At 52.2% G+C, this 27,747-nt stretch overlaps 11 protein-coding genes across 11 annotated transcripts; 4 read left to right on the forward strand and 7 right to left on the reverse strand.

Annotated features, from left to right (window-relative positions):
• Positions 1-1,943: 1,943 nt before the first annotated feature.
• Positions 1,944-2,870, reverse strand: BDZ99DRAFT_503795 (uncharacterized protein; the record flags this gene model as incomplete). Its single annotated transcript, XM_033723987.1, has 2 exons — positions 2,770-2,870; positions 1,944-2,214 (listed from the first exon to the last, which is right to left on the reverse strand). The coding sequence occupies exons 1-2, from the start codon at positions 2,844-2,846 to the stop codon at positions 1,944-1,946; spliced, it is 348 nt and encodes a 115-aa protein (XP_033569562.1). The 5' UTR covers positions 2,847-2,870.
• Positions 2,871-3,197: 327 nt separating this feature from the next.
• On the forward strand, positions 3,198-4,210 carry BDZ99DRAFT_468806 (uncharacterized protein). The gene has a single exon (XM_033721347.1). It carries the CDS (start codon positions 3,289-3,291, stop codon positions 3,970-3,972), a length of 684 nt encoding a protein of 227 aa, XP_033569563.1. The 5' UTR covers positions 3,198-3,288; the 3' UTR covers positions 3,973-4,210.
• An 894-nt stretch (positions 4,211-5,104) lies between these two features.
• On the reverse strand, positions 5,105-5,692 carry BDZ99DRAFT_527327 (uncharacterized protein; the record flags this gene model as incomplete). The annotated part of the gene is made up of 1 exon (XM_033726246.1): positions 5,105-5,692. The coding sequence occupies one exon, from the start codon at positions 5,690-5,692 to the stop codon at positions 5,105-5,107; it is 588 nt and encodes a 195-aa protein (XP_033569564.1).
• A 776-nt stretch (positions 5,693-6,468) lies between these two features.
• Positions 6,469-7,384, reverse strand: BDZ99DRAFT_503797 (uncharacterized protein; the record flags this gene model as incomplete). The annotated part of the gene is made up of 2 exons (XM_033723988.1): positions 6,469-6,971; positions 7,054-7,384. The coding sequence occupies 2 exons, from the start codon at positions 7,382-7,384 to the stop codon at positions 6,469-6,471; spliced, it is 834 nt and encodes a 277-aa protein (XP_033569565.1).
• A 498-nt stretch (positions 7,385-7,882) lies between these two features.
• BDZ99DRAFT_550914 (uncharacterized protein) lies at positions 7,883-9,077 on the reverse strand (the record flags this gene model as incomplete). Its single annotated transcript, XM_033726997.1, has 1 exon — positions 7,883-9,077. One exon carries the CDS (start codon positions 9,075-9,077, stop codon positions 8,112-8,114), a length of 966 nt encoding a protein of 321 aa, XP_033569566.1. The 3' UTR covers positions 7,883-8,111.
• Positions 9,078-14,999: 5,922 nt separating this feature from the next.
• BDZ99DRAFT_468809 (uncharacterized protein) lies at positions 15,000-16,223 on the reverse strand. The gene is made up of 2 exons (XM_033721348.1): positions 15,405-16,223; positions 15,000-15,251 (listed from the first exon to the last, which is right to left on the reverse strand). The coding sequence occupies exon 1, from the start codon at positions 16,044-16,046 to the stop codon at positions 15,447-15,449; it is 600 nt and encodes a 199-aa protein (XP_033569567.1). The 5' UTR covers positions 16,047-16,223; the 3' UTR covers positions 15,000-15,251; positions 15,405-15,446.
• Positions 16,224-16,386: 163 nt separating this feature from the next.
• Positions 16,387-16,866, reverse strand: BDZ99DRAFT_348013 (uncharacterized protein; the record flags this gene model as incomplete). Its single annotated transcript, XM_033714460.1, has 1 exon — positions 16,387-16,866. A coding segment is annotated over one exon (480 nt), but the record flags the coding sequence as incomplete, so codon positions are not given.
• Positions 16,867-20,487: 3,621 nt separating this feature from the next.
• On the forward strand, positions 20,488-22,127 carry BDZ99DRAFT_527333 (uncharacterized protein; the record flags this gene model as incomplete). The annotated part of the gene is made up of 6 exons (XM_033726247.1): positions 20,488-20,514; positions 20,576-20,671; positions 20,733-20,828; positions 20,890-21,021; positions 21,082-21,249; positions 21,303-22,127. The coding sequence occupies 6 exons, from the start codon at positions 20,488-20,490 to the stop codon at positions 22,125-22,127; spliced, it is 1,344 nt and encodes a 447-aa protein (XP_033569569.1).
• Positions 22,128-22,792: 665 nt separating this feature from the next.
• Positions 22,793-24,228, forward strand: BDZ99DRAFT_468811 (peptidase S66, LD-carboxypeptidase A). The gene has a single exon (XM_033721349.1). It carries the CDS (start codon positions 22,820-22,822, stop codon positions 23,888-23,890), a length of 1,071 nt encoding a protein of 356 aa, XP_033569570.1. The 5' UTR covers positions 22,793-22,819; the 3' UTR covers positions 23,891-24,228.
• BDZ99DRAFT_201103 (uncharacterized protein) lies at positions 24,053-25,158 on the reverse strand. The gene has a single exon (XM_033713250.1). It carries the CDS (start codon positions 24,853-24,855, stop codon positions 24,214-24,216), a length of 642 nt encoding a protein of 213 aa, XP_033569571.1. The 5' UTR covers positions 24,856-25,158; the 3' UTR covers positions 24,053-24,213.
• A 644-nt stretch (positions 25,159-25,802) lies between these two features.
• On the forward strand, positions 25,803-26,243 carry BDZ99DRAFT_527336 (uncharacterized protein; the record flags this gene model as incomplete). The annotated part of the gene is made up of 1 exon (XM_033726248.1): positions 25,803-26,243. One exon carries the CDS (start codon positions 25,803-25,805, stop codon positions 26,241-26,243), a length of 441 nt encoding a protein of 146 aa, XP_033569572.1.
• Positions 26,244-27,747: the final 1,504 nt, after the last annotated feature.

Raw genomic sequence — 27,747 nt, forward strand, 5'->3', positions numbered from 1 at the left:
ATGCATTCGATAATTGTAACCCATTCTCGATTGCCCGGCTGTACAGTCCTAGGCCGGCCGGCACGGTCTGTTCCAGTAACAACCCGGGCAGTTGCAATAACACCCATTTGGCAGCCGGTCTCATCAAAATTCCAGGTGTCTTCATCAAGAATTCCATATTGTATCTTAATATCTTGCACGCGTTTAAACCAGGCCCGGATAAGCACAGGATCTTCGCATTTAGCACGCTGATAGCCGTATTTGCGATTAAATTTGGATTTTAGGTTGTCATGGCGGCTGATGAAATTTCGCACCCAGTTCTGGCCGACAGTATGGTAGCTGGCGTAGGAAGGGAGAATCAGTGAGGGAGACATGAGTTGTATTGAGGTTCTAGCGAGTGGCTATATAGTTGGAAGACGGTAGGAGTGGAACATGGTGAAACAAGGAGAAGTGACAGGAGCGTAGCAGCAGCGTAGCAGTAGCGTTCTAGTACAGTATCAAATACACTAGTTCTTACGCACTAGGGGGTGCATCCAGCTGCCACAGTAAGGGGGGTATTCTGTACAACGCGTTGGCTAGCTAGAATGCTGGCCATCTGCCGTACAGTAGCAATACGGGGCGGCATGCCACGCTGGTCCATCGACAGAATCCTCTGTACAAGAACCTCTTCTTGTACAGGTGTAAGACGGCGATTTTTGGAGATAGCACCGCGTTGTGGAGGAATACCACGGGCGCGACGCGTAACCGTCTTTCTGGGCACATCGTATAGTTTCTCAACGCCTCGGAAGGATGTAATTTGGCCGGTCTTGTAGGCTTGAACGCCTAGAATAACTCTGCCTTCTTGAAAGATGGCTTCTTGTTGTTGTGGTGCTGCCATTGGGGTGGTTGTTGGACGACGCGTCGCGTGTTGAGTTGGGTGGGCCACTAGCTTGTGCGGGCCACTAACTTGTGGATTACGTTATATCTTTCCTCCTTCCGCTCAATAGCTAACTTCCTCACCTTCATCAATACAACAGCTTTTGGCTACACACCTTGTCTAGATCCGCTTCCCCTCTGACTGTCGCTCATCGCCTATTGAAGTTCCTTATTGGGCAGCTGGGGTGGGTCCGAGGCTGTGGCATCGACCTTTGGAATGAAAAATTGATCCGCGGTTCTTTTTCAGCCTCGCCACACTGCCGAATATCACCCACATTATGATTCAAGCTCAACTTCACTAGAATTTATTGTACGTCTCATCCTTTTCATTACTTCCCTAATACCTCAATACTCTCTTAACGTCTCATCCGAAGCCAGCTTTCGAAACTTTTGAGCGGGCACGAAACTCAGCAACGATGACTACCAAGCCCTACGTAACCCCATGACGTTACCAACTATTGTTTCAGCGGCTCAGTTGGTTCCTCAACCTACGTGGGAAGTGTCCATTCTGCTTGGAGTCGTTCGGCCGCGGGCACTTTGCCGTCGACATACCCAGCCACCCAACTTGCCGCCACATATTCGGATTTCACTGCCTCACAATGTGGCTCATCGACAACAACACGTGTCCTCTGTGCCGTAGCGTGTTATATGAAGAGCCTCCATGCGATCCGCCTCCACAATCGGGTCCGTATTCCCGCAGGCCTGATGGACCGCATAATAGCTTGGTAGAGGGTGTGGCATTTTTTGGCGCGGCAATGCATGGTCAGAGAAATTCTCGCGCGCTGATTGAGTCTGAGAAAGGATATATCACGTGAGCCTTCATTCACCCGTGGAACGTCTACAAATCTGGACCATCTCACGATCAAACTCCCACCTACAACTAATATCCTCCGGAGTTCTCAAAATCACCATCAATCTAACCGAGCGCGCACAACCATCCATCGACGTTCCAGAGAATATGTCTTACATCAGAGGTCCGCAGCTGGGGGCCCAAGAGCGGAAGAATCTAATAGTGGAGGCACGGAGAAGGCTCGTGTGGGAGGCGCAGCTTAAAACAAAGGCACAGCAGGGGAGGGCTCAGCAACCTCGGTCTCAGGGATAGAGGCGATCTCAGGGCCAGAGGCAGTCTCAGGAGCAGGAGCAACTTCCCTCTGGACATGGAGAACAAGACGAAGACGAGGTGGATGCCCAGGAGCCGCAGACCTTAGATTGGGAGTCACTGCCACAGCAGCATCGACGCCAGCTCCGTCGCGAGGCTGAAGGCCAACACCCACAGCACCCTCACTCCCAATCTCAGCATCACCAGCGTTCACAACGTCCCTGGCAACAACTACGAGAGGAGGAATAGGAAGAATGGAGCAATCCCATCAAGTACTTTTGCATGTATTACGTGATGTCATCATACGGCCTCCTCATGTTTGGCATCAATTGGCGTTATGTCCTCGTTATGGACTTTCTCGCAACGGCCGGCTGCATATTCCTCTTCCTTGTGCCCCAGAACGGAACTCGATTGCAGCGGTTCTTATTCTTCCTATCCCTTGTTTTCGAGTTCCAGAACAAGCTGCATATGCCAAATTTGATAGTGAGGGCTTTATGGAGTATAGTAGTTGTTGCTGTACTCCTATTGCTGCTTTAGCTGCGATGGAATCGAGATGGACAGGTTACAAGAACAAAGGTTTTAAGGTGGATGGCCGAGCAGGCTGAGAATACATTCGGATGAAGATTTGCCCACATTCCGGGTTTTTGCTGCAGTTTGACAAAGTTGACACTGTCCCTCAGTTCGAAGTGTGGACTTCAATATCACTGTTTACTTCAGGTCGGGAACATTAGGAGATTGTATTGCAGATTATACAATCGCCAAGCCCATGAACTTACGTTTTTTGTTCCAATTTTAGGAAATGCTTGATATTACTCATGCCGCGGTAGAACAGCCGAGAGCCCATGATCCACATTACGCTGACAAGATATAACAAACTGGCAGCTGGTGAAAAGTGATGAGAACTCTTGTGTATTGCTATGTAGGAGGATGGGTATATATAGGCGTAGAGGCGCCAAGCCAGCTAAGCGAAGGAACGCTGTTGAGCTGAAAGGTGACGCATGCAAGCTGAGGAATAGCGCTAAGGATGCGCTAGTACAGTAGCGTATGGACGGCTGCCACAAACTCAAAGTGTCTTTATCCGTGCATGTGACGTAACGCCCTTCTTCACCGGACTACATCCATGTACAAACGCGCGGGTATTTGTCGGAGCCCAGCAGGCCACGTCTACCTCCTAACTACCCCATCCCAAATCCTCACCTCCACACCTCCACATCATCCCACCTCTTCAAACGCGCCTCCCGATCTCCCAACCATACACCAGCCTCCCGCGCCTCCAACCCTCGATCTCACCAACAATGCCTCGATACCGCCCACCTCCAACCGTCGAACAATTCTGGGACACCTACGTCTATCACCTCCCCACCACCCCACTCTCAATTCAGAAGATTCTCCGCGGCCGCCGCAAGCACTGCCCAATCTGCCTCAAACCCTTCAGCGCAAGACATCAGTGTGTCCTCGTCGATACATTCACGAAATCCTTCAAATGCCATCACTTCATTGGGCGCGCGTGTCTGCGAAATGCGCTGAAGAAAGACAACCACTGTCCGATATGCCGGACCACGCTCCATGCACCGAGCTGGCGCGAGTGGTGGGAAGGAGTGAAGTATGACCTACACCCTCGAGTTCTGTGCGGGGACTTGCGACGAACGTGGCGCCGTTTGACTCGCGAGGAGAGGATCTTCATCAGCTGCATCCTGTCCAACGTATTCCTGGCGAGTATCCTTGTCGTTCAGCTGTTATCATTGCGCCGCGATAGCCTGGCTATTCTCGCAGTCGTGATACTCATGGCTGTGGCGTTCGCTATCGCGCTCTGTCAGACTCCCCATCTGAGACGTAAGGATGGCCGATGGGTGGCAGATATGCTCCACGCGTGCTCTGTTTTGTTCCTTTATGTGTGGGTTGTGGTCCGTATGCCAAAGTATCTGGCGCATGGGACTGCTCTGAGGGTTTGGGGGTTGAGGTTGTGGGAGATGAGGTGAAGGGGGCGAATGGTACGTCGGTTTGAGTTGGGATGCGGATACTTAATTGGCTTGTGGGACTTCCTAAGGGTTGGAGCTTGCGGTGTACGTTTTAAGAGGCGCGGTTCCTTCGCTGAGAGTTATCCCGCACTCGTGTACTGAAATTTGAAGCAGGATTAGAAGAATAGTTCAAGGCTGAAGCCATGGCCAGTGTATCCAATTCATCTATCGAAGGCCCGAATCCTTCCCCGGCTTTGCTATCACTTCTCTCACTTGTGCAACGATACATCACATTGCAGAGGAGACATAAATGGTGTGCAAGATAGAGGAACTGTTGCGCTAGGTATGGATGTGTGTCTGCTTGCGGGAGTGTATTATCATTAGAGTGTCTTTGAGTCTTCGAAAGCATCTAGATGTGACAAATCTGCATGTAAAATTTATTCTGAAAGCCTTATATGTAGGGTATGAATATTCACTAGAAGCATGGGGCTCACGAATGAGAGAAACGATTATGTGTAAGTGTAGTTGTCTCGACTCACAAAATGTAGAAAAGAAGTAATATCTGCTTGAGGTCAATAGCAAGCGAGACAAGCTTCAGTTCACATTCCGCATAGTAAGCTATGACCCGATTAGGTCCCAAGAGTCCTACGAAGAAGAGAGTCTGCAAGTCCGTGCTAGCCTTGCTCACACCTTGTCCAACCTCATGGATAGTCCTTCCCCACAACCACCACTCCCCCATCCCGATCAAAGACCGTCACCTCTCTCAACTTCGGCAAAGACTTCGCCTCATGCCTCACTAGCTGAACGCAGCCCTCCCACCTTCCCACTTCCCACCTCGTCTTCCGCAACTGTTTCTCGATCCTTTCCAGAAGTGCAAATTCCGCGAGCATGCAGTCCGTGGGATCGAGAATATTCTTAGGTCGGATAGACCTGAAGAACCCAGGATCCTCTGCAAAGATGTGCACCAGGGCATCTTTTGATGGCTTAGCGTTTCGCTCCAGTAAGTCTGCGTAACCTCATGGCGATCGACTTCATGTTGGCATTTAGCGCGGAATTCGCTTTTGAACGCATCGCTCATGCATTGCGGCGGTTTCTCAACAGAGAGGGACCGCACGGCGTTGGCGACGGACTCATTCGTGCAGAGTTTTTGGAATCAGTCGTAGCTGTCTTTCAAGAGGTTTACGGTGATGTGGGAGAAGGCATGCTCGGTGCCGATGTCGGAGAAGCGCTTGTTGACGCCCCGGAATGCCTTGAGATCGCTAATGTCTAGGCGAGTGCAGATGTCGTGGAGAAGTTCGGCGGGGAGGCGCTCGATGGGGCTAGAAGCTTTCGTTGCCTTCTCCTTTGCTAGTAGTCCACCCTGCTCCTTTTCACGTGTTCCACCTGTAGACTGATTCGACATGGCGTGGTCGTTGAACTGAGGCTTCTTTGAGAAAAGGGTGGGCTTACCCCCCGGAGACTCGAAATCGCATGGAATCACGACGGTGTGTAACGAACTGGCGGTCGTGGTCTGAACTCTCTCCGTTGGAGGGTGAAGGATCGCAGCAGTGTGCTGGAGGTCGAACGGCTCGCCGGTCGTGGTCTGCGCTGGAGGGGATTTGACGTTGCACGGGGGAGGTGTCACTGAGGATACACGCGCCGTACGATTGCTAGACTTGACTTCGAAACCGGCAGCCATTGGCGCAAGGGCTGATGCGATCACTTTTTCAGCGGTATCGCTCTCATCGCGGGTGTTCTCCATTTTGGACGAGGAATTGGGAGATGTGCAGACGGACGAGGGGATGGGTTCGAGATTTTGTGGGGGTTGGGCGGGTGGTGGGCGTGGACCTGATAGGGAGACTATGTAGAATATCTAGTGGATGGAAAGGATTATATGTGCATTAGGAAAGGCGGCTGTCGAATCGTGTTAATAAGGAGCCCTGTGAATGTTACATTCACTCTGGTACGTTGTCAATTCAATAGAAGTCGCGCGCAGGCATAACCCAAATTTAGCAAATGAAATAATTGCTAGATAGTCTAAGCCTTTAGCTCTCGAGCTTCTCTATTGAGGTTAGTCACATGGCTACAAAGAATTCATGGAGATGCGTCTGATATCGCCCAATTACCTCCTTTTCGTTCTCGCGGTCTTTCCTAAAAGGCAGAATACTAATGGCATATCTGTTCATCCTGGAGTACTTCTGAATGCCGACTCGCTTTAAGATTAGACATACACATAGAGGATCATATTATCCCCTTAGACGTAAGTATTATAGCTCTATTCGTTCAAAAGCGATATTGTGGTCAGATTCAAGAGACATGAAATATTCGGGAACGGGTGTGGATCATAAACCAGGGCTGGGCAATCAAGTATTTCTAATGGCAATATATCCAGAGGAAGAGAAGTGGATTCATTTAGTATGGACTACTAGAGAAGTTTCAAATTGTCGACACGGCGCTCGCCTCCCTCAGTTTTGGAAACGAGGAGCCCTTGATCTCGTCCTGCACACGCTGGCACCAGGTCCGACAATTCTGCGCCTCTCACTCCAATTTCGCCCGATATTGCTCCCTCTTCGACTCCAATAACTCCTTGATGTTAGACTTCAAGCTTATACGCATAAAGTAGTTCAGATCTTCCCAGTAGATGCGCACAAAAAGATTCATGTCCCCGTAATCCTGTAAGCTTGTACAATTGTGCTTGTCCGAGCAATTGATCGCAGCAATGTCTGGATAATCCGAGCTGAAGGGGATCAAGCGCTGGAGTTCCCCGAGACAGTGATAACCCATATTGACCTTGAGCCATTCGTCTAACATGTCGAACGGCTTTTGGATGCAGATGTATCGCACTGCCTTCACAAAGCGCTCACTCGCTGCTATCGTCTTCACGCGCCCGAAGCTCTCCTCCGAGAAGCGAACCACGATATCAGGGAAGAGGTATTCCGCGTCAATGTCTGCAAAGCGCTTGCTCATGCTCCGGACGTGTCTGATGGAAGGGGCAGGGAGGTACTTGAATATGGAGTGCAGAAGCTCGGCGGGGAGACGGTCTATGTGGTTGATACCATGTGGTTTTGAAATGAAGTGAAGGGTCTGTAGGTGCCAGGAGCAAGTCTTCTACCGTGCGGGTACGGGGGGTCGCCTCCGTATGCATCATGCGTATCCTCTCCAGATGGGTCGTTGCTGGATTAAGGAGAGAGTGCTCGCGTCGTGACTTTTCGACGATGAGGCTAGGTCTCTCCACAGCCTCTTCTTCCTGTTCTTCCGTCGTCATGTCCTGGTCTCCCTTATGTTTCTTCGTGGTCGGCAGGTTTTTGGAGGTGAGCTGGGCGTCTGCTGGCTGGCCGGTCAGAGTTGTCCATCGAGAGGAGTCGTTGTTGCTCGACGTCGTGGTCACCGGCGGGAGACGCACTTCATTCGCTCGGTCGTCTTCATTCCGCGGCTCCGAAAAAACAGCTGCCATAGCGTTTGTACCGCTAACGATGTCCACTTCGCTGGGCGAGCTGGTGTCGTAATTGTCTTCTATTGTGGGGTGGGGTGGTGGCGGGAAGTAGTGAGGTGTGAAGATGGTAGGTTCGAGGTTATCGATTGAGGTGAGGGTAAAGGCTTCGGAAGAATCGACGTGGTGGGGGGACGCTAAAAGCTGCCCGCCCGGAGAAGCGATATTGCGGGAGGTAGTGAAGGTGATTTTATATGTCAACGCCAGTATGTCGGCAGCTCAATCTGGACCGCGCAGTTAGGGCTTGAATCTAAGGTGTAAGGAAAATGAGGAGTTACTTCATGCCTACGGCGTTTAATAGACACTATCAATTTAGCTGCATACGCAACAAAGATACGACCGTATACACGCAATTTCAAGCGCTTCTTCCTACTCCTTTCCCCTTGCGTTGCTTTCCAGGTTTAAAGTCCTGGCCTTTTGCGCCTCAGAACTATCACGGGTAGGAATTAGCGGGGATGATTGCGCTTGAGTAAGTGCGTGTATCCCAACAAGGAAGGCTGAGAGACATGCATTTCTAATACTAGAATATACAAATGAGAGGGAGTAGAACCCATCTGTCTTGAAACAAAATCTCTGCCAGGTAATCCATCGTTCGCTCGTAATAAACTGGAGACTGTACTTTATGAGTCCGCCCTGTCTTTTGTGCCCGGCAATGGGCTTTCCAGATGGCAGCTAGCCTTCTCACCGCCATCTACGCTTCTTTCAAAACATGGTATGATTCGCACTCAGACAAAGCCTTATGCTTCTTCCGAAACATCCGCACCTCCTCTAGCCGCTCAAACCCCATTTCCCACACCTGTTTCGGTTCACACTCACACCAATCCATGTTGGCCTCCTCCCAGTCCATCTTGTCTCGATGATGCGCCATTCTTCTCTCCAACCAATCCTTCTTCCAGCTCGCCAACTGCAGCCTCTCGAAAAAGTCTGGCTCCTCCCAGAAGATGTGAGCCAACACTCCCATATCCGATTCCGACCAGTCCGCAGCCTCAGAGCGCGCGGTGGGTACGAAAGGCGCATATTCCCTTACTGCACGCTGACATGCGGCGCGCAGCTCGTTCTGGAAGGCTGGGGGCATGCACCGGAGGGGTGTTTCGATGGTGATGGTGCGGACAGATTTGGCCCACTCTGGATTCGAGGCGATGAAGCGGAGCTTGTCAAAGCTCTTTTCGGAGAAATGGACTACCACCAAGTTGAAGAGGTATTCGGCGCCGATATCCGCAAAGCGTTTGTTCTGACGCCGAAAGGTCTTGACGGCGGTGGTAGGTAGATAGGAGCAGATTTCATGGAGAAGCTCGGTGGGGAGGCGGTCGATGTGGCTGGGCCCTGCCACGGCAGGGCTAGGGCGTTGGGGTAGCGTATACTGACGCTTCTTTCTCTTATTGATGGGCGTAGAGACGAGGCTGCGGGGACCTCCGAAAGCTGTATGCTGTTTCTCCTCGTAGTTGTCCGGCATCAGTAGGCCGACCTCGTTTGGCTCTCCGCCCGACAGTTTGGGGTTGGTAGCCAGTTCGGTTGGCATCGTAATCGTCAGCGGGTGGGGCTCCGGAGCAGCGCGGGCACTCTGTCTCCAGAGCACTGCGGCTGCAATGGTCAACGCCACGAGGCCGGCATCGATGGCCACGCGGGTTGGAGAACTGGCGTTGTAGCTGTCCTCCATCCCAGATTTGAGGTAGGAGAAAGGGATGTCGCGAGGGGAGTGTGATGGATTGGGATGAACTTTGGTGTTGTAATCGAGGTCTGAGGTTCACTTAGTGCATTCGAGGCGAAGGGGCGTCATATGTGGCGTGTGGGTGGACTGGCTGCGCGGAGAAACTGCTCGGCCAAGGTAAAGAGATGGTTGGGAACACATTCACCATTGCTTGTAGAGGAGCTGTGGTGCATCTCTGTGCGAGAACAGTTTGAAGGAGTTGAAGTGACAGCAATCGAACGCGCATGTCTAGAGTGTAGACACAAACCCAATAACTATACACAAACGCACTTGAGCAAGCAGTTGGAAACGACATCGCGGAGATCTCCGCCCAGCGCCACCCCGCCACAATCTTCCACCTGTGGCTTGACCGCGCGCCCTCATCTAACGTAGGTGATCAGGTTATTACGTTTACCCTAGTTATTACGCTGGTCTCAGCTTTTACACATATTCTGAATCCGTGCACCTGCCAAGCTTTATCTTAATATTCGGAAGCGTAATAACTAGGGTAAACGTAATAACCTGATCACCTACGTTAGGTATATTTTTCGTTTAATTCTGCCAATCCCCAACCAATTCGAGCAGCAGGCCGGTCGGGCGCAGTGGTAACAACCCTGCGCAAAATAGGTGTCCCCTCTCGGGACACCGCCCCCCAACGACGCCCTTGTCAGGAATCGACATCATGGCTATTTCCCGAAGAATCGTCTGAAAAGCCGCAGCGAGGAAACGTAAGTCCATCGTCGCGGAACAGTAATAACCGTCCGGGGTTTTCTACACTCTCCATCCAGAGGGTGGTCTTTTTGCCTTTTTGAACCTCTTTTTGGCCCATTGTGTGGGGGCTCCCATGGCATACCGGTTGTCTGTCTTCCCATCGAGAAGAACCGTCCTTACGCTCATTGAATGTGTGTTTGGCCCGCCGTGGGGGCTATTAGTCAAGCGGTCCTTTTGCTCTTTGAGTATCCTTTTCTTGCTAGCTGCGCGGCAGAGCTAACGCAGCATACAGCCTCGATAGAGAATTCTCCACGTTCGTTCAAGATTTTCGACTGAGTGCATTTTCCGATTGATTTTGTACTCTTTTTCTAGATTTGTGTGTCCAACTGCTTTCGATCCCTCGAAGCTCCCGTTTAAAGAGCACTTGCCAAGCTACACTTACAACCTTCCAGGTTGCTTCTCGCAAGACGACATCAACACGGGGCCTTCACGCTTTCGTGGCGCAAATACACGAATAATGTCGCCTCATCGTCGATCCCTCTTAACTTTTGCGTCGTCGCTGGGCCGCGACGAAAGTTCCCACCGGAGTGATAAACGAAACATCAAAGAACAAGCTAAGGGAATGCTACGATGACGACGAGGGATAGGAAATGGAATGATTCCAATGAGAGTTATCAAGAGCTAAAATCGAAACCTTTTCAGTGCCGTTATGAACCTACTACGCCTATCCATGACTTACAATGCCTTCGATACGCCGAGTCTAATTCAATCCCGCTTGCTAAAGTGGTATCTCAAAGACCAAACCATTTGCCGCCAAACGCACGAGACCACTAAATCAATCCCACATCCCCCTCTCCCACCCCATCTACAACCCCCTCTCCACATCCCGACTCGTCCTGATCCGAAACCCCGTATTCACCTTCCTAACCCCCTCAATCCCACCATTCCCCAGCTTCCCATTCCCATTCATCCGCACACTCCCCACCGTCCCGCGACTCGCCACGGGTAACAACCCCTCCCCAACCCACTCATCCTCGCCACTCCGCCGCGCAGACAACATCTGCTCCACCCTCAGCACGTCCAACGCATCCGCCTTCTCCATCGTCGCCGCACCTCTCCCACGCTTCAGTTTATTCGCGCGCCGCCGCGCCTTCCGCTGCCGCCACCTCCTCTTCGCCTCGCGCCAGTAGTCGCCGATATCGTCGAGCGACAGCGCGATGATGATCATAGGGATGGAGATGGCAAACCCAATCCCAAACATATACTTACTCACATACGCCAGCGGCAAGCTCTCCGTCCCATCCGGCAGCCTCGGAAAATCCTTAATATTAATCGTGAAAAACGCCGCAATAAAACTCAGCGGCAGGAAAATAATCGTCACAATCGTAAACACCATGATCGTCTGGGACTGGCTCGCGGTGCCTGCGGCCTGATCCCGCGCAAACCGCGCCTCGAACGCGTTCGCGTGCTTCTGCTTTAGGTCCAGCAGGTCCGTGATGGAATTATAAATGCGCTCGGCCTGCTTGTCCATGCGCTCCAGGTCCTTCACGTGCATCTCGATCGTCTTGAGTTGCTCGCGGCAGCGCTTCTTGATTTCTAGTTGGGATTTGTGCTCCTCCTTGAAGATCTCGAGGATCGCGGTTTCCAGGTCCGGCAGCACGTTCCGCTGGTCCTCGAGGACTTTGCTGATCATGTTGAGCTCGTCGCGGATGTCCTTTGTTTCGGCGAGCAGGTCGGTCTCGGCGCCGATATCGAGGAGTTTGTCGACGAAGAGAGGCCCGTGCATGGGGTCTTCGTAGCGGAAGCGCTCTTCGCGCGCCGACGAGTCCGAGTCGTAGTCGTCGGCGCAGTCGAGGTTCTTGGCGGCGGCGGCGCCTTTTTTGGCGGTGTGCTCGTGGTTGCGGTGGGTGGCTTCGAGGTGGCGGGAGAAGCGGTTCGGGCGGCGGTGGTGCTGCAGCCAGGCCGAGGCTTGGGCGGAGGCGATGTTGAATTCTTTGAAGAGGAGGGTTTCGCGGTCGGTCGCGCTGCCGATGGAGGACTCGAACATGTCGAGGAATTGGTATTCTTCGTCGCCCATGCGGTGGCGGTCGAAGACGCCGGAGCAGCGGCCGGTGATGAGCAGGGCGAGGTCGTAGACGCTGCGGACGGGCTCGCGGGTCTTGGAGTTGATGTCTTCGATGACGCCGTCGAGGACGTTGAGAGGGTCGTTCTTCGGCTGCTGCCAGCGTTGCGGGAAGGAGGTTACGATGAGGTCTTTGCCGAGCACCCACATCCACAGCTGGTCAACCATGAAGATCTTGGGGTCCACGGTGCCATCATCGTCGAGGTCTTTATTGTGGGAGTGAGAGTTGTGGTTCGCCGCTTGGCGAGTGCGGGTCTGGTAGCGGTACACGACTTGGTCTTGGTCGCGGCCTTGGGTATCAATGTTGTGGTAGAAGAACTGATCCAGAGTGCGGCGGACATGCAGGCTGACTGTAGAGCTGGAGAGATGGGCGCGGATGAGCATCTCGTCGTAGGTGGCTGCCTTTCTGAGGGCAACGGGACGAAAGCCGCCGCTCTTGAGAGTTTCGACGCGCTTGATGGCTTGCTGCATCTCCTGGCGACGGCCGTCTGTCTCGAAATGAAGATAGGGCATGAAAGTGAAGATGTTGCCTCTTGCAGTGGCCGTAGCATCTTTGCGTCCGGGAGAGCCTGGGGAGCGGAGAAATCGAGATTCGAGGCTACGCTTGCGATTGTGGCTTGGTCGTTGAGGCTCCTTGCTGGGTGTCTCCTTTTCGCCCTTCTTGCCTGCTTTCGCTGAGGCTTTTTTGCTCTTTTCTCCCTTCTCTTTTCCGCCTTTCGGGGTGTCCTTGCTGCTTTGACCTCGAGACCGATCGCTTTTTTCTCCTTCAGAACCCGCTCCCTTCACGGGCGTTTGAGGCCGTGGATCTGTTTTTGAAGGCGCAAGGTCGTTGATCACGATCTTTGGTGGTCCAGCCTCTGGCGTGGGAGTATCCGAAAAGTCAGATTCGTCGGCGTACTTTGGCGCCCTGGGTGTGCTCTGGCAAAGGGGTCTCATGAAATGCGAATGAATCTGTTGTCCTCGATGTTGATGGCTGAATGATCTCTCCAACGCTTTGAACCCCTCTACATCGCTCGCTCCCTCTTCGATGAATGCCTTTGTGAGGAGTGCCTCGACCCACGCCATGTTATTCGCTGGCAGATGTATCCATCGGAAGTTGGTCGCTTTGTTATCAGTAGGAAGGATGTTTACGGCTGGTATTCGATGATTGATTGGATCCTTGCCGTAGAGGAGTTCTGGAATGCATTAGTAGGTGGTCCAACAGCCAGGAATGTCACGTCCAAGGGGAACATTCAAAGGAAGGAGTCTCATACCATATACTGTGCATTTCCTGACCCTGTTCTCATTATGGAAATTCCCAAACTCGACGATGGTTGCATTGAAACCTTGACACGCTCCCAATGCATCCTGGCTCATCCCCTCGACGTGATTGAACGGCGCAAGCAACCTCACAATATCCTTTCTCCGATTCTGCGCAGCCCGTAGGAATGGCGTTATCCCGAAATTGTCTCTCGCCGCCCTCTTGATGCCGGGCCGTTCCAGCAAAATTTTCACGATCTCTAGATGTCCCGCTTGCGCCGCAACATGCAAAGGCGTCATACCATTCAGCAGCCTCGCATTCAACTCGGCCTTCTCTTCTAGCAACAATCTCACGATCTTCTCCGATCCCTTCTCGCAAGCATTATGCAGCGGCGTCCACGCCCCATCACTCTTCGCATTAACATTCGCCCCAAACCGTCTCACCAACATCTCCACAATATCCTCGCGATCATGGCTCACCGCCAAATGCAACGGTGTCTTCTCCCTGACCTCGACCGCATGCACATTCGCCCTCGCGCGCGTCCGCGTCAGCAACCACTCCGCTAGATCCTTCTTCCCGGTCACACACGCCCAATGCAGCGGCGTGCGCTTCAAATTATCCGACCCATCCGCCCCATCAATACACGCATCGCTCCTTAGCAGCAGATCGATCACGTCCTTCCCCCAATTACAATGCTTGTCCGCCGCGAGGTTATGCAGCACATTGCGCCTCTCGTTATCCCTGGCATTGGCATCCGCCCCCTTCGCAATCAGCAGGTTGAGCACATGGTAATGGTTCTTCCACGCCGCCATCATCAGCGCCGTGCGCCCCTGCTTATCCGCCGCATTGGGGTCCGCGTGCGCCTCAAGCAGCAGTCCAGCAATCGTAACGTGGTTCTTCTCGACCGCTTTCAGCAGCGGCGCGGTGGGCTTCCCCGGCGCGCCGTTGGGGGACGCGCCGGCTTTGAGCAGGAATTGCAGCGCGGCGATTTTGCTCTTCTCGGCGGCGCGCAGCACGGCGATGCGCAGGAAGTTGTCGTGCAGCTTGTGCGTTTCTTGCGCGGTGTGGATGACTGCGGCGAGGGATTGCAGGTCGTCGTTTTCGGTCGCGCGGAGGAGGCGCGGCTCGAGGCGCTCGCCGTGGTCGCTGGCGCCGTCGCTGGAGCGGGAGAGGGAGCGCGCCATGGTCGGGACATGGGGTGCGGAGGAGGGAGAAGAAGGAGGAGGGTTCGAATCGGGGGTGGGTGGCGGAGGTGCGGAGGTGAGGCGGTGGTGGAGAGCGCTCTACGGGGTGCAATGCGACGCGAGGGTAAAAATATACGGAGGAGATGAATGCGACTCAATCGTACTCTCACAGCAGTGAGCAGAGAAAGAAGAGAAGATGGGGGCCGACATTGGGATTCGTCGTGCAATGCGCCACCGCAAGTTGCACGGGGATCAGCTTCCAAGCTTCTTGGCTGCAGATCGTGTTCGCGATCGCCGCTAGGAGGTAGCATATTGTAGCGCTGATGCCTGACAACGTATGACTCTAGAAGCCTCCATCTGTTCTATACATCTACTAGTAGTAATGGGTAAGAAAATGTAAAGATGCTCTCGTCGTTGAATGTATATGTCAAGAATATATTCTAGCTTAAAACCGTTCTTTCCTTTTCCTTTACCGCCCAATTTTCGTCCTAGAGTCTTCACGCCTCCAAAGTACATATAAATAATGCTTAAATACTATGCAGTTACACGGGTTCTCAGCATCCCACTCATGCATGTACCCAGTCCCGTCGATGACTCACATTTCAGCTCCGACTTTGTGTGCCTCTTCGTCGGTACACCATATATCCTCCTCATTATTCTCATTGTGCTGCCTTGCCGATGACAGACGACAGAGGAAAGGGAAGGGCGGAAAGAGGAAACACGGGAGGAGAGAAGGAGAAGCGGTGAAGACGTATTGTGGGGATATTTGACAATAAGCAGTCGTCCGTCTTCCACGAGCCAAACTGACTACTGAATGAACAGCCTGCGAAGCGCCATATGTTCCGTAGGATATAGAAAGAACGGAAAAGCTAACAATGCTCCATGAAGTATGACTCTCTATGGGACATTAAGGCACGAAGCCCGGAAATGGCCATCCTCACCTGATCCAAGCTCATATCCGCCCTGACACACGTTGGTCCTCCTAGCACCGCTACCACTCCCGTCCATCTTTTCTTAGTATCGCCTCTGACGCTGCTCAGGATAACAGAGTCCCGAATCCTCCCCTGTCGAAGATCCTTGCTCTACCTTGAAGATGCGAGATCCTGCAAATATGCTCTTAGGACCTGAATGATGAGTTCATGGTCCAGGCTTCCACTCCCCGACAGTCCATGAACAACAACGACAGCCACGGCACCTTCCACGTCTCTCACGCGGATCGGAAATCCACCTCCTTGGACCGTGTAGTCGCTTGCGGTTTCTCCAAGCGCAAAAGACTCTTCAAGTTTGTGTGGGGAGATCTGGTCCATTGGGACGCCAGAGCCCATTTGCGCTTGCGCCATATACCACGTGCTGTGACCCCATCGGCACACTGTGTTACGCTTGCGTGATACCCAGATATCGCTTTCAGGCCATGTGCCGTGTGTCGTAGCATGGGCAAGGACGTGATTTGAGTTCGCAAGGGAGACATCGACCACGGCCGAGACAGCCGGCATGCTGCACAAGATCTCGCGGAGGGCGCTGCATATAGCCCATGCATCGTCGGTTGTGAAAGAAGGTAGCACCAGCTCATGTTCTGCTTTTAAGATCGTGAAGATGTTGTAAGTATCGTGCATGTAAGTTTGTAAGGAGAGATCATCCTGCAGTCGTTCCTTGAGTTCGTCTAGCTTTGTGGAAGATGCCATATCGGTGACTTCGGGTTGGTATGCGCTCTCGATGTAGATGGAGGTATCGTTGTGTGCTCTGAAAAAAAAAATGGCTGATTGGTGATGATGTTTGAGGCACCTAATTTGCGTTTTGTGCGTGAAAAGTCGTTAGTTAGCCATGCTGTGTTACCAAGCTTCACCCAATTAAGAGCCCGGCCTCAATTTCAAGCAGTCCTAAGTCAAAGCTCTTCGCGATCTGTGCAACGCCGCTCTATCTCACACCTATCTGCTATTCTCCTACGTAAACTCCAAACCTAACATCTTATCTACTCTGCAACCCCCCCGTCTCCACCCCCTTCTTCCTCATCTCCGCCACCTCCTTCTCATCCTTCAACGCCGCCCTCAACACCTCCACGACAATCTGATGATCCATCTCTTGCTTCAACCCACTAACAACAACGACAGCAACAACCCCCTCCACCCCCGTCACCCTCACTGGAAACGCGCCCCCATGAATCGCATACCCCCTCCCCTCCTCCTCCCCCAGCCCACTCCGCTCCCTAAACGCCTTCTCATCCCCCTTATACTTCTGCCGCATATACCAGCTGCTATGCCCCCACCTGACCACCGTGCGCCGCTTCCTTTCCACCCAGCGATCGTTGTCGGGCACGGTGCCGTTGGTCGCCGTGTGCGCGAGCACGCGGTGCGACGCGACGAGCGAGACGTCGATGACGGCGTGCTGGCCCATCTTGTGCAGGATGTCGCGCAGCCCCGTGCAGATGAACCAGGCGTGGTCGGCGGTGAAAAAGGGCCACACGAGCTCGCGCTCTTGGGCGTCGAGGGCGGCGAGGTCGGTGGGCGCGGGGGGGATGGCGTCGGGGGTTGTGAGGGTGCGGCGGAGTTTGAGCATTTCCATTGTGGCGGTGGATTTGGGGGGGTTGAATTGGGCGTGGTTTGGGGGGAAATGGAGGTGTGGTGGCTGGATGAATGGGGAGCGGGATGGAGGGGGGTGGTGGTGGTGAAAATATGAAGGTTTCGGCGATTACGGTCTTAGGCTAAAGATTAGTCTGCGTGCTAACCGTATTGAGTATTGCTGCTCCGATGAGTGCTGATTTGAGTTTGTGATCGGTAGTTGCGGAGAAATAAAGAAAAGTTAATTGGGGTACATTGTTGGAACAAGATTGACTTGTTTTGATTTGAGGTTGAGATAGAAAGAAGTTTTGCCGAGAGATTGCAATGGATAAAAGACTCGAGCATTTAGTTTTAACACCTTTACGCTTCATTAGACAGAATCTTAAGTATCTGGAAGGCTTTCCGTAGCTGTCATTAAAATCAAGAAGCATGAGTTGGTGAGTATTCATCGATGCCCTCGCGAGAAGGGTCGAATCGGGGTAGTCTGGCCGAAGACCCTTGCTAAGAGCTTCGACCCAGGGAACTCTAATTTGACCTCTGACCTCCTAGTAGATCTACTTTGAGCATTAATTAGAAGACACCTACCCGTTACATAGCCCGCATTTTAGTTCCCCATCCCGGGTTCCAGCGCACGGCAAGGTTGCCGCTCTAGAGGCTCCATAGTCTCGAGGCATTCTGAGTCTTTCGAATAGCCAATCCTCTGGCATAGAGCCCAGCCCTAGATCAGAAGCAAAAGGTTCAACGTGAAGTGAGCATCATTAATGGCAATCCGTGAGAAGAACGTGATGACATTACAGGCTTACCCTCCTGATTCCTCTTGGTTTATCCCAGCGGTAGGCTGCCTGGTATTTGGCCCCGTACCTAATGACCGATTAGCAACTATCTCGTTTCCGGCGCCATCGACTCCAGGCTAAGGAGACAGGTTGTTCCCAGGCCTTCATGAGAAGTTTCGCTCGCCCGTCCAGTGGTTCGTTTGTTGCGCGACCTTTTCTGCTTCTCCTAGCCACCCGTTGTAGTACCGCCCCTAGTCGTATCGTCTCCGGCGGTATGTAGCTGTCCGCTCGTTGGCTCCGCGGGAAGGAAGAGCGGGGATGAGATGAAGGAGATATTTTCCAATGGAACTCGCAATTACTACAGCACCTCCCTTAGCCGGCAGCTTGTAGTTCCACTCCCAGCTCTTGTATCTCGTAGACAAAAACTCTCCCAACACGTGCGCTTGAGAGGTGTCTTCTAGGCAACGATTTCGTGCCGCGCTCTGTCCTTATGTTTGAGAGGAGCCTGGGAGAAGATGAATCGCTTGGTCGGTCTGGAGGTTCGGTAGAATGGCCGGGATGTCGCAAGCGGCCTTTGAAGCCTCGCTGTCCGGGCTGAGGGTTCCCATGGCGAGTCCGGCTGAGATGGGTAAAAACGCGTCGGAGGAGGCGGGGTAGGAGCGGGAACGCGCGGAGATCTGCGAGGGAACCGGTCAACGAGAGGAGCGAGGTCCTGGAGGAAGAGGTTAGCTAGGGACTGGAAGGGAACGGAGATTGAGATGGGCTTTGCGCTACGTGCAAGCATGCCAGCAGTAGATGAGAGGAAGTGACAGAATTTTGGGACAAGAAAGCAAAGAAAAGAGAGCAAGGCAGTAAAGCGCCATAGGTCCTCTACCTTCCACGTCGCACGCCAGGTCGCCGGCACAACAATCACTTGATCTATGGAGCTGGATGTGGCGATGATGGTGGTTTCGAAAATGCTGGAAGAGCTCAGCGAGCTATACGATACACGAGGAGAAGCACAAGTAAGGAGTGATGACCGTCAACATTATGCAGAGTAACGTATCAGCAATTTGGGTTCACCATGGAGCCCCATACCGCACCAACCGCCGTGGAGAGCTCCATGCGCGAAGAATTCAAAAACCTAGTGAAGTGACAAAAAGACATCTGGCAAAATCATGGGGACTGCGCTCTGATCTCAGATACTCTCGCTAAGCTACCAGCTCTCGACATCATTCGACTCATATCACGATCTCAATCAGAGTCCACAAACGGAATGAACCATAGCATGATTGCACCACACAGCTTCCTTGGTTCTCGTCAGCTCTCCGCTTTATTGCGAGGATGCTACCTCGCCGGGACGAGACTGAAAGTTTTGGACGTCGACAAACTTATTTTTCGGCTCTTTGAAAATGTTGACGGGGGTATGCTGGAAGTTACTAGAGCGCTCTAGATACTCAAGCTCCGCCTAAGCATAATCGACACCGATGATAGGATTCTTCAACGATCGGGGCAATTTTCTAGTGATGGCTTTCGCAGATTTCTGGTGAACGCGAGAGATCTCAAGCACCTCGATCTCCAGTCCACACGAACATTCTTCTACGCAGGTGGATGCGTCGCTCCCATGCGGTTCCAGGATGTTTTCCAGGACATCAATTGGCCGACCTTTGAAGAGTTCTCCGTTGCTTGGATGTGCCTAGACGACTTCTCTCTTGTTTGGTTTGCAACAGGCACATCAATACCCTCAAAAAATTCGGCATAGGGACAATTGTCATTCAGCTCCCTCATCCTTACCAGCCGGCCGACATATTCAGGCAGTTGCGAAACGTAATGGCGGTGAGCAGTATCCAAGGTCTGAGCATCCGTGGATACCTCATTCATGACAATGGAACTGCCTTTCGCGCTACCTATGTCTTAGATTTCTATCATTTTCGGAACCCAAGAATGAACTCCACGCAGAAAATCGGGCGTTATTGGATGTTTGATCGTCTGAAACTCACAGTTTTGGAGAATTGGCTTTTGCATGGGGAACGGCAACCGGATCATCATTCTTTCTCTGTCTGATTCCCTAGGACCCTGGAAGGACCGTTCCTCTGGCGTTGGTGGCTTTGAGATTCTGGAAAGCAGCTTGAACTTGGTATAACCAACAAGTCAATAGTTAGAAGGTTCTATTCCTTCATGATGATTGATATATCAAACTTACCATCCCGTATGAGCACATGACAAGGGGTGCACACGTGCTCATTGATACTCATCTGGCAATATCTAGATCTCATGATATCAGGTATGCCGCGACCTAAGTATAACATTCAAGAATGTGGTAACAATACTTAAACTTCTTTTATGGTCTAAACTTTCGATTTCCTCTTAGCTAAGTGATGTGCCTAGACTTGCAAAACACAGTGAAGGTACTAAGGAGTCACGAACAGTTTCTTCCTGGGATTCACTTTTTATCACGATATCAAATATCCCAGCTAGTCCACGAGACCACAACGCCGAGACTTCAACGCCGAGACGTCCACGCTCGACGTGAAGGGTCAGGCCGTAATGCACGATTACTCACTCGCCCACAAAAATCCATGTCAATTTCTAGATCTGGCCAGAACTTCCTCCTCCATCCTCCACTCTACAACCCACAAGCATCTCCCACGACTATTTCATCGGGTTCACCACAAATTCAAGGCAAGCATCTCTCCTGGATAAATGCTCTCCGCTGCCGCATTGCACCAAGCTGATGATGCGCCCACCCGCCTAGACAACCACGGAAACCCAAACGACCCTCGCACAGGGTTCAGACTGCTAGAGCCTCCACAAAGATGGAAATGAGCGAGTCTCTGGCCATGGTAGGAAGCCCTTTATCTATTGTTCGTTTTGAATGTCTCATTGAAGACTGGCAATTCACAGGCTACTCAAGAGGGCCAGCAGACAACCTCGTCGAGCGACCGTCAAGCTGTCGCAGTCCCGTCCGGCCACGTCATGATGGCGAATGTCGAAGACATGGTAGGAAGCTCTTTCTCCGATATCGGGTTTGCGCATCTAGTCAGGGACTAACGATACCCAGATTGCGCAAGAAGGCGAGCAGTATAGAGCGCAGAATGGCCTGCAACTTATCGCAGGCCCGCCGATGAACGTCGCTGAGGCGGATATGAACGACATGGTAAGAGTGTTCTTTAGGCTTGTGCGATACGCTCCAGGCGTTAGGCTAACCATACACCAAGCAGCCTCAGCCAATGATGGTTTCCAACATGCCCAATGCCCACCATATTATGAGAGGCCCGCCCAACCGCTTCTCCACCGTGTTGCAATCACAGTCTCTACCAAGGCTTGGCACATCCGTCCGACTCGGCAAGGTAAGAGAACATCTAACAGGCACATACTGCCGCCTTCCAACAAGCTGACCGAGAAATCAGCGACCCCGCATTCCGGAGGGTCTTCAATTCGTCTTGGGCCCTGGCAAACGTATCAAAATTCTTTGCGAAGGACACGACCTTGGAGTCACGATCGGATTCAACCACGATAAGAGCGCTGATATTTCCGTCACGAGCCGCACTCAGGAAAAGCCGTATATCAAGTATGACGTAAGTGCAGGCCTTGCAATTGAGAAACACCTTCGAGACTGACATGAGTATAGCCTCTCTGGCCACACTCCAACCAGAAGCTGGCGAGCTTGCACGCTCACGCGAGCGAGTACAAGCGGGGAGAGTTCCCGTTTATGAAGATGCCACCCGAGATCCGCATTATTGTGTACAAGATGCTTATGAGCAAGGACGACCCGTATGACGACACTTATGAAGCCGTGCATGATCTGTGGTGCAATTCGTCGCGCGAAAACACTCGACGAGGTGCAGTCATGTCGAGGTCCAAAGGCTCCTTCATGATACCGGGCTTCATTCTGAAGTCACGTACCTGGGTTAATGGACAATACGAAGACCATTACCTAGGGAACGCGCGGTCTCTGCTGGCACTGAACAAAACGATGCGCGCAGAAGTTGGCCAGCTTGTCTTTCAGACGATGAAGTTCGACCTGACCTCACTAACTGTCGAGACGATCTGCGAATGGCTCCTAGACATCGGAGACATTGGTCGGCACAACATTAAGAACCTTTCAATCGAGTGGTGGTCTCCGACCTGGGGAAGTGGCTCTCGCGATCATCTCGTTCGCCCGCTTGATGCAGCAGCAGATTTGGTCGAGCTTCTGGCGTCTTGCGCCGCCCTTCGGTATCTGGGAGTCCGTTTACCGTACGGAAATGGATTGGGCCGATCCCGGGTCAAGCCTCATCACTTCAATACTCACTGCGATCTTGCTCTGCTCCGTACTGTCACAGGCGCCAAGAGGGTTCGTGTCGAATCCCCCAATCCAGCGCTAACCCGATGGCTTGTGGCTGGTATGACAGGAGTCAATGAACAGAACATTCAGATTCAACAGGACAGGCATTATCATTGGGCTAGGAACTAGGCTTGAAAGCTTCCGTGCCACACATCAACTTCATACAGCTGATACGGAAAGGGTTTCTCTGCGACGAACTTGATTCGGAGTATCATGTTCTTTAACAGGTCTATCGGGATGGCGATTAGCGAAAGGGTAATTGGTAACAGGCTGTGCATTATATTACGGCTGTCATTTGGTAATAGTACCAGCTATGACTCTACCTCATCATTCATGAATTCTCCTCGTACCGATAATTTGGACTCTAAGTAGGCGAAATGAGATTTATTCTTTGAAATTCTGCCATCTTCGTGACATTCAATGTTTATCAAGGACTTGATGATGACATCGGGTGCCATAACCGACAGCGGAACCGTAGTATGCAAGAGGGCATATTATTCAAGTCTTGCATTGCAGGTGGAAGTCGAGAAGCTGTAATTATGAGATTGAAAACTCATTGAAGCACCTCTCTAACGGTGCTATGTAGGTATCAGAAGCTCGCTATTCTCTTCAAATTCCGAACAGCACAGCTGAAAGATCCATATACACGAGCGAGTATACATGTTGGAATAAGCTTCACTAACCCCTGTTACCCGCCTTTAATGGAATAGCCGAAGCAAGGATCCGAATCCTTCGCCCTCAGCGTGATAAGCACGACATACCCCCACCACCCTTTCTCCTCCCTGTGCTCTCTCCCTCAAATATCTAGAGTATGATTAATCATGACCACGCATAGCACCATCGTTCCCCCAAAACTCCAACCAGGCGACACCGTTGCCTTCGTCTCTCCATCCGAACGGCTCAACCACTTGTGGGCCTCACCCCTCTCCCGCGCCGCGTTATGGCTTGAGTCGCTCGGCTTGAAAGTGAAGACTTTCTACGCCCCATCCTCAGATACCGAAGAGACTTTCGCCACTGCGATCACAAACCGCGTCAACGAGCTTCATGCCGCCTTCTCCGACCCCAGCATCAAGGCCATCGTTTGTACGGTCGGCGGAACCAAAGCCAACCAGATTTTGCGCCACCTCGACTACGCTCTGATATCCGCAAATCCCAAGATTCTCGTCGGCAACAGTGATATCACGAACCTCCACTACGCGCTGTACACGCAAGCACACTTGCGTACATTCTATGGCCCAGCCGCGATCTCCGAGCTTAGTGACTTCCCCACGCCAATTTCGTTCACGGCCGAGCATTTCACGAATGTGCTTCTCAGTCCTTCCGATATTGCTGTTGGAAAGCTGCCCCGCTCTACCCACTGGGCACCGAAATTGTTCCACGAAGCCTGCCCCGACGAGCGAACTGACCGCCCGCGTGACCTAGAGTCCTCGCCGCCATGGACGTGGGTCAGGCCCGGTGCCGCCCGTGGCCCTATCTTAGGCGGGTGCTTGCCCATTGTAGTACGTCTGGCGGGCACGCCGTACTTCCCATCCCACCGCGGTAGCATTCTGCTACTCGAAACACCTATGGCTGAGAGCTCGCTAACGCGTCCCCTCCCCATCGCACGTGCGCGGGCCGCGATGGTCGATCTTTTGAATGCTGGGGTCTTGGAAGATGCCGTGGGTTTGGTTGTTGGGAGGCCGTTCGGGTATGATGCAGATATGCGAGAGGCCTTTCGAACGATGATCGGGGAGGTGTGTGACCAGGTAAAGAGCCGGGTAGGGGAGTTCCCGATTCTCTGCGATGTGGATGTCGGTCATACGAGCCCGGTTTTGACGGTACCGTTGGGGGCGCTTGCTGAGTTGGATTCTGGAAAAGATGAGTGGAAGGTGGTTGAGGCTGGAGTTAGTTGATGCACCTGAATCACACGGTCCAAAGGGTGCATGCATTTCAGGAAAGCGTGAGTAAGACGGGCTAGCTCGAACAGAGTCATCGCCGTGGATAGATGTTCAGGAAAAGTTAGCTCCAAACTCTGCTCTTCAGGTATTGTATCTGCTCTTCAGTGATGTGAGTAGCTTGTGGTACCCCGGCAGCCGTAATAGAGCTAGAAAAGGATTTACAACTTCTTCATCCAGTTCACGGTCTTCAAATCTTTACATCCACTCTCAAAAGATTAGTCTACGTTAGGACACCTCTAAAATATCACAACGAGCGCGAGAGTGATGACCGAACTGGGTTAGTTTAGCATCTCTACGAAGGACTCCCAACTCTCTTCGATCGCCCTCGCACTCTCTTCCTCAACCTTTTTCGGGTGCTCGAACATATCCTTGAATCCCATATCCTCAAGTATCATATCCCCAGCCTTTTTGATCCATCTCTCCCCTCTTTTCTTCTCCTTGAACTTCTCCAACCGATCTCTATCCCTCCTCTTCTTCGCCCCGTTTTTGACCCTGTGCTTCGCCTTTTTCACCTCTCTATGGGCCTTGAACGGGCAATCTTGGGCCGAATGCGTCTCCGAGTCGCGGCCCTCGAGGTGACACTTGCCGCAATAAGCCTGCTTGCCCTTAATGGCCGCGGGGATGGCGGACGTGTCTGCGGGGATGCCGGAAAGCCATTCGGAAACGACGGAGGGAGCTGCGAAGGGGGTGAAGGCTGCATAGGCCGCAGAATCAGCAACGAGGAATTGGGACTCGGCGGGAGCTTGGGACTCGACGGCGCCAGTGGGCTGCAATGGGGCTGGATACGATTGGTATGGCATAGAGTTTTGGGACTGAGCCAAAGCGTCTTTGGCGGCAATGATAGCGTAGTGGGCCTGGTCGAGAGCTTCCAGAGCAGATTGGAGTGGTTCCCCAGAAGTGGGCTCTTGCAGACCACGCATGAAGGTTCTAATGGGCAGACTAGGAATGTTAGAAATGGACTGTAGAGCAGCGTTTGGCGATTCCTATCGTACCTAGAAGTTGGCAGTGCGATACCGGGCAGGACAGGACCGGCTATCGGAGCACTGGCGGTGACAGATGGGCGAGCATCGCTTTGAGCTTTGTTGGCAGTGAAATGACGCTTCTCGGCGGCGCGTCTCTGGGCACGAGTGTGGCGTTTGATTCTGCCCATCTCTGATAGGAGTGAACGTATTTGTTTGGGACGAAGGCAGGTATTTAGATAGTAATAAGGGGCTAAGATGGACCTGCCTACTTACTCGTGAACTTGGTGATGCCGATGTGATGTGGAGAGGCTCGGGAGCGAGCGCTCGAGGTTGTGCGGACAAGGTTGTCAACAAACAGTCGCAGGTGGGCAATGCCAAAAGTGGTTAGTCAGCCAGCCAAGTAGCAGCCTGAGGCAGTGTCCTGCCGTAAGTCTGGGCACCTCGCTTACAACTGGGTGAGGTAACTTATGCCCCCAGACAACTTTGATACAGCGTCAAGTCCCACAGACCTTATTCAAAGAGCTTTCAACTACTCACGGTCCACCTGCTTCACCGCAGCTTGGCTCCCTCCAGTTTTGGTTTGAAAAGCCGGGAGAAGACGCACAAGAATCTTTTCGAAAGGTAATAGCACACTTGCGTTCTTGTACGTTGTATCACATACATAGTTGCCGCAGGACGATAACATGATTGAATCACGACGCTAAAATTAGAGCGTCAAGCCATCAGCTACGAACAACAAGTCTCTGCATTCTCGGCCGCTGCGCAAACATCCCGCCAGCCAGCTACAAAAGGACGCTATCCCAAGCATTTCATAGGTAGGTGCCTAAGCTCGTTTCCCCTCAAATAAGCGCAGTTGCCCTTCACTCCGTTTTATTCCATCTAACGCGGGTAAAGTCGCTCCCAAAATGCCTCCTACGCAACTCATCCCTGGCTCCCAAAAGCTCACTAGATGCTCGAACCACTGTACCGATGAGGAAGCCAAGTCACTCCGCGACCTGATACCAGAATACCTCCGACATGGTAAGACCATGGAGATTCTTAGCGACGTCATAGACCGAGTGGAGCGCCTGTATCAGAAAGAGGTGGAGACAGCAAAGAAGTATGACCGCGATCCCCGCTCTCCGGGTCTTGTTGCAGAAGCGCTGGGCGAGTATCTGGATGGGGATGCGGTCATGGCTGTCCTAAGTAGGGGAGAAGATGTGATGGTGGTTCAGCGGCGAGTCGACTGGGCTAAATGGGTTGCATCGGCGGCCAAGATCAAGTTGTTTCATGAGCCAAACGAAGTGTGTGGATCTATGGGTCATCAAGTTCGGGCTGCTATGGAGAGAATCGATGGGCGCTCTTGAGAAAAAGGATGGGCACTCTCGGAAAGTGGATGACCTAGGAAGGTTTTTAACATCATAGCAAGCCGTGTTTCTGTCTACCAGTAGCCTCATCAAAACACAAGCTCTCTTCTTAAGATCACGCTAGAAACAGCATGCCTGTCTCGTGATAATAGACAATAGAGAAGACTAGTCTAGCAGGCTATGGGAGTAGCTATGCCTCAGAATTCTCCATAATTTTGCGCCTATATCGAGTCCTTCTTTGCGTATATATCTAGAAGTCTATGACCTTCTAGACAGCGCATATACTAGCTAAAGGAACTATGCTACATATTCCCAAAGGAAAGAAACCTGATATCAAACAGATCACGACATTGAAGGAGCAAGCAGGCCACCTAACAATCTATCCGCCCTCAAGGTGATCACGCAAATCAAATTGTGCCTCACTGAAAACAAGTCTAGTCCATATGTGGACTGGCAGACTGTTTGGTTTTGAGTGGTATCTAGGATGGGAGAGAGCAGAAAGGAGTTGCGCAACAGGCACATGTCTCAGGTTGTGAAGAAGCAGTTCTGTGTTGATTTGAAGAGGCATAAGGCCCGTATATATAGCCTATGAAAGGGGGGGGGGGGGTACTCCCCTGTTCCCCCTTGTTACGGATATGGAAGGATGTAACGCCACTGACACGCTAGTAGTGGCAACCTGAGTACATGACATCGCTTTTTAAATCTTAGCACTACCAAGATGACCTATGCAAGCGAGCTGCCCACCTCATCATAGGCGTGAGCGCGTTACTCAACTACCACTACAATGCCTACGGCACAACAACAAGAAGCGCTCTATCGAGAGAGCAGAATCAATCTAGCTATTCATGCGCACAAGCAAGGCGAGTTTACAAGTTTTCGAAAGGCCACTAGCACGTACGATGTGCCCCGGAGCACTGCCCGGCTACGCGTCAAGGGCATCAAATCAAGACGCGATTCTATTGCCAATAACCGGTGTCTTACAACAGCACAAGAAAAGAGCCTTAAGCAGTAGATTCTGTTAATAGATTAACGCGGTATGCCACCACAAATTAGCACCGTACGGGAGATGGCCAGCCTGCTAGCTATGCAGCGTCCTGGAGCGCGACCGGTTAGTAAGCGATAGGCATACAACTTTATTAAGCGCTATAACAACTTACTATCTAAATAGAATTGCAAGTACAACTACTAGCGTGCATTATGCGAGGATCTAAAGCTTATCCAGGCCTAGTTTAAGCGCGTCTAGGATATAAAGACATCATATATAAGGGATATTAGGTTTCTTTGCTAAGCCTAAGGCCGAGCGTTCCCTAAAACGAGCAAGAATTCGTTGCCGAGCTAGCTACGTCCACGGGCAGAAGATATACTTCTGCTGTCACGTCGTTCCTCAGCATTCTCTTGGTAGTCATCGAGGCCTCGGATCATCACGTGCATGGACGTCACGTGATCCCGGGCCGAGGGTTCTTCCGGCGCCCGGAGTTCTGCCGGCGCCCGGGGTTCTGCTGGC

Source organism: Mytilinidion resinicola (assembly GCF_010093595.1).
Source record: "Mytilinidion resinicola strain CBS 304.34 unplaced genomic scaffold BDZ99scaffold_31, whole genome shotgun sequence".
Classification (NCBI taxonomy): Eukaryota; Fungi; Ascomycota; class Dothideomycetes; order Mytilinidiales; family Mytilinidiaceae; genus Mytilinidion; species Mytilinidion resinicola.

Excerpts from the sequence above, each read along its gene's own strand:
- BDZ99DRAFT_468806 (XM_033721347.1), top strand. The coding sequence starts at position 3,289 with ATGCCTCGATACCGCCCACCTCCAACCGTCGAACAATTCTGGGACACC.
- BDZ99DRAFT_468809 (XM_033721348.1), bottom strand. The coding sequence starts at position 16,046 with ATGGCATCTTCCACAAAGCTAGACGAACTCAAGGAACGACTGCAGGAT.
- BDZ99DRAFT_468811 (XM_033721349.1), top strand. The coding sequence starts at position 22,820 with ATGACCACGCATAGCACCATCGTTCCCCCAAAACTCCAACCAGGCGAC.
- BDZ99DRAFT_201103 (XM_033713250.1), bottom strand. The coding sequence starts at position 24,855 with ATGCGTGGTCTGCAAGAGCCCACTTCTGGGGAACCACTCCAATCTGCT.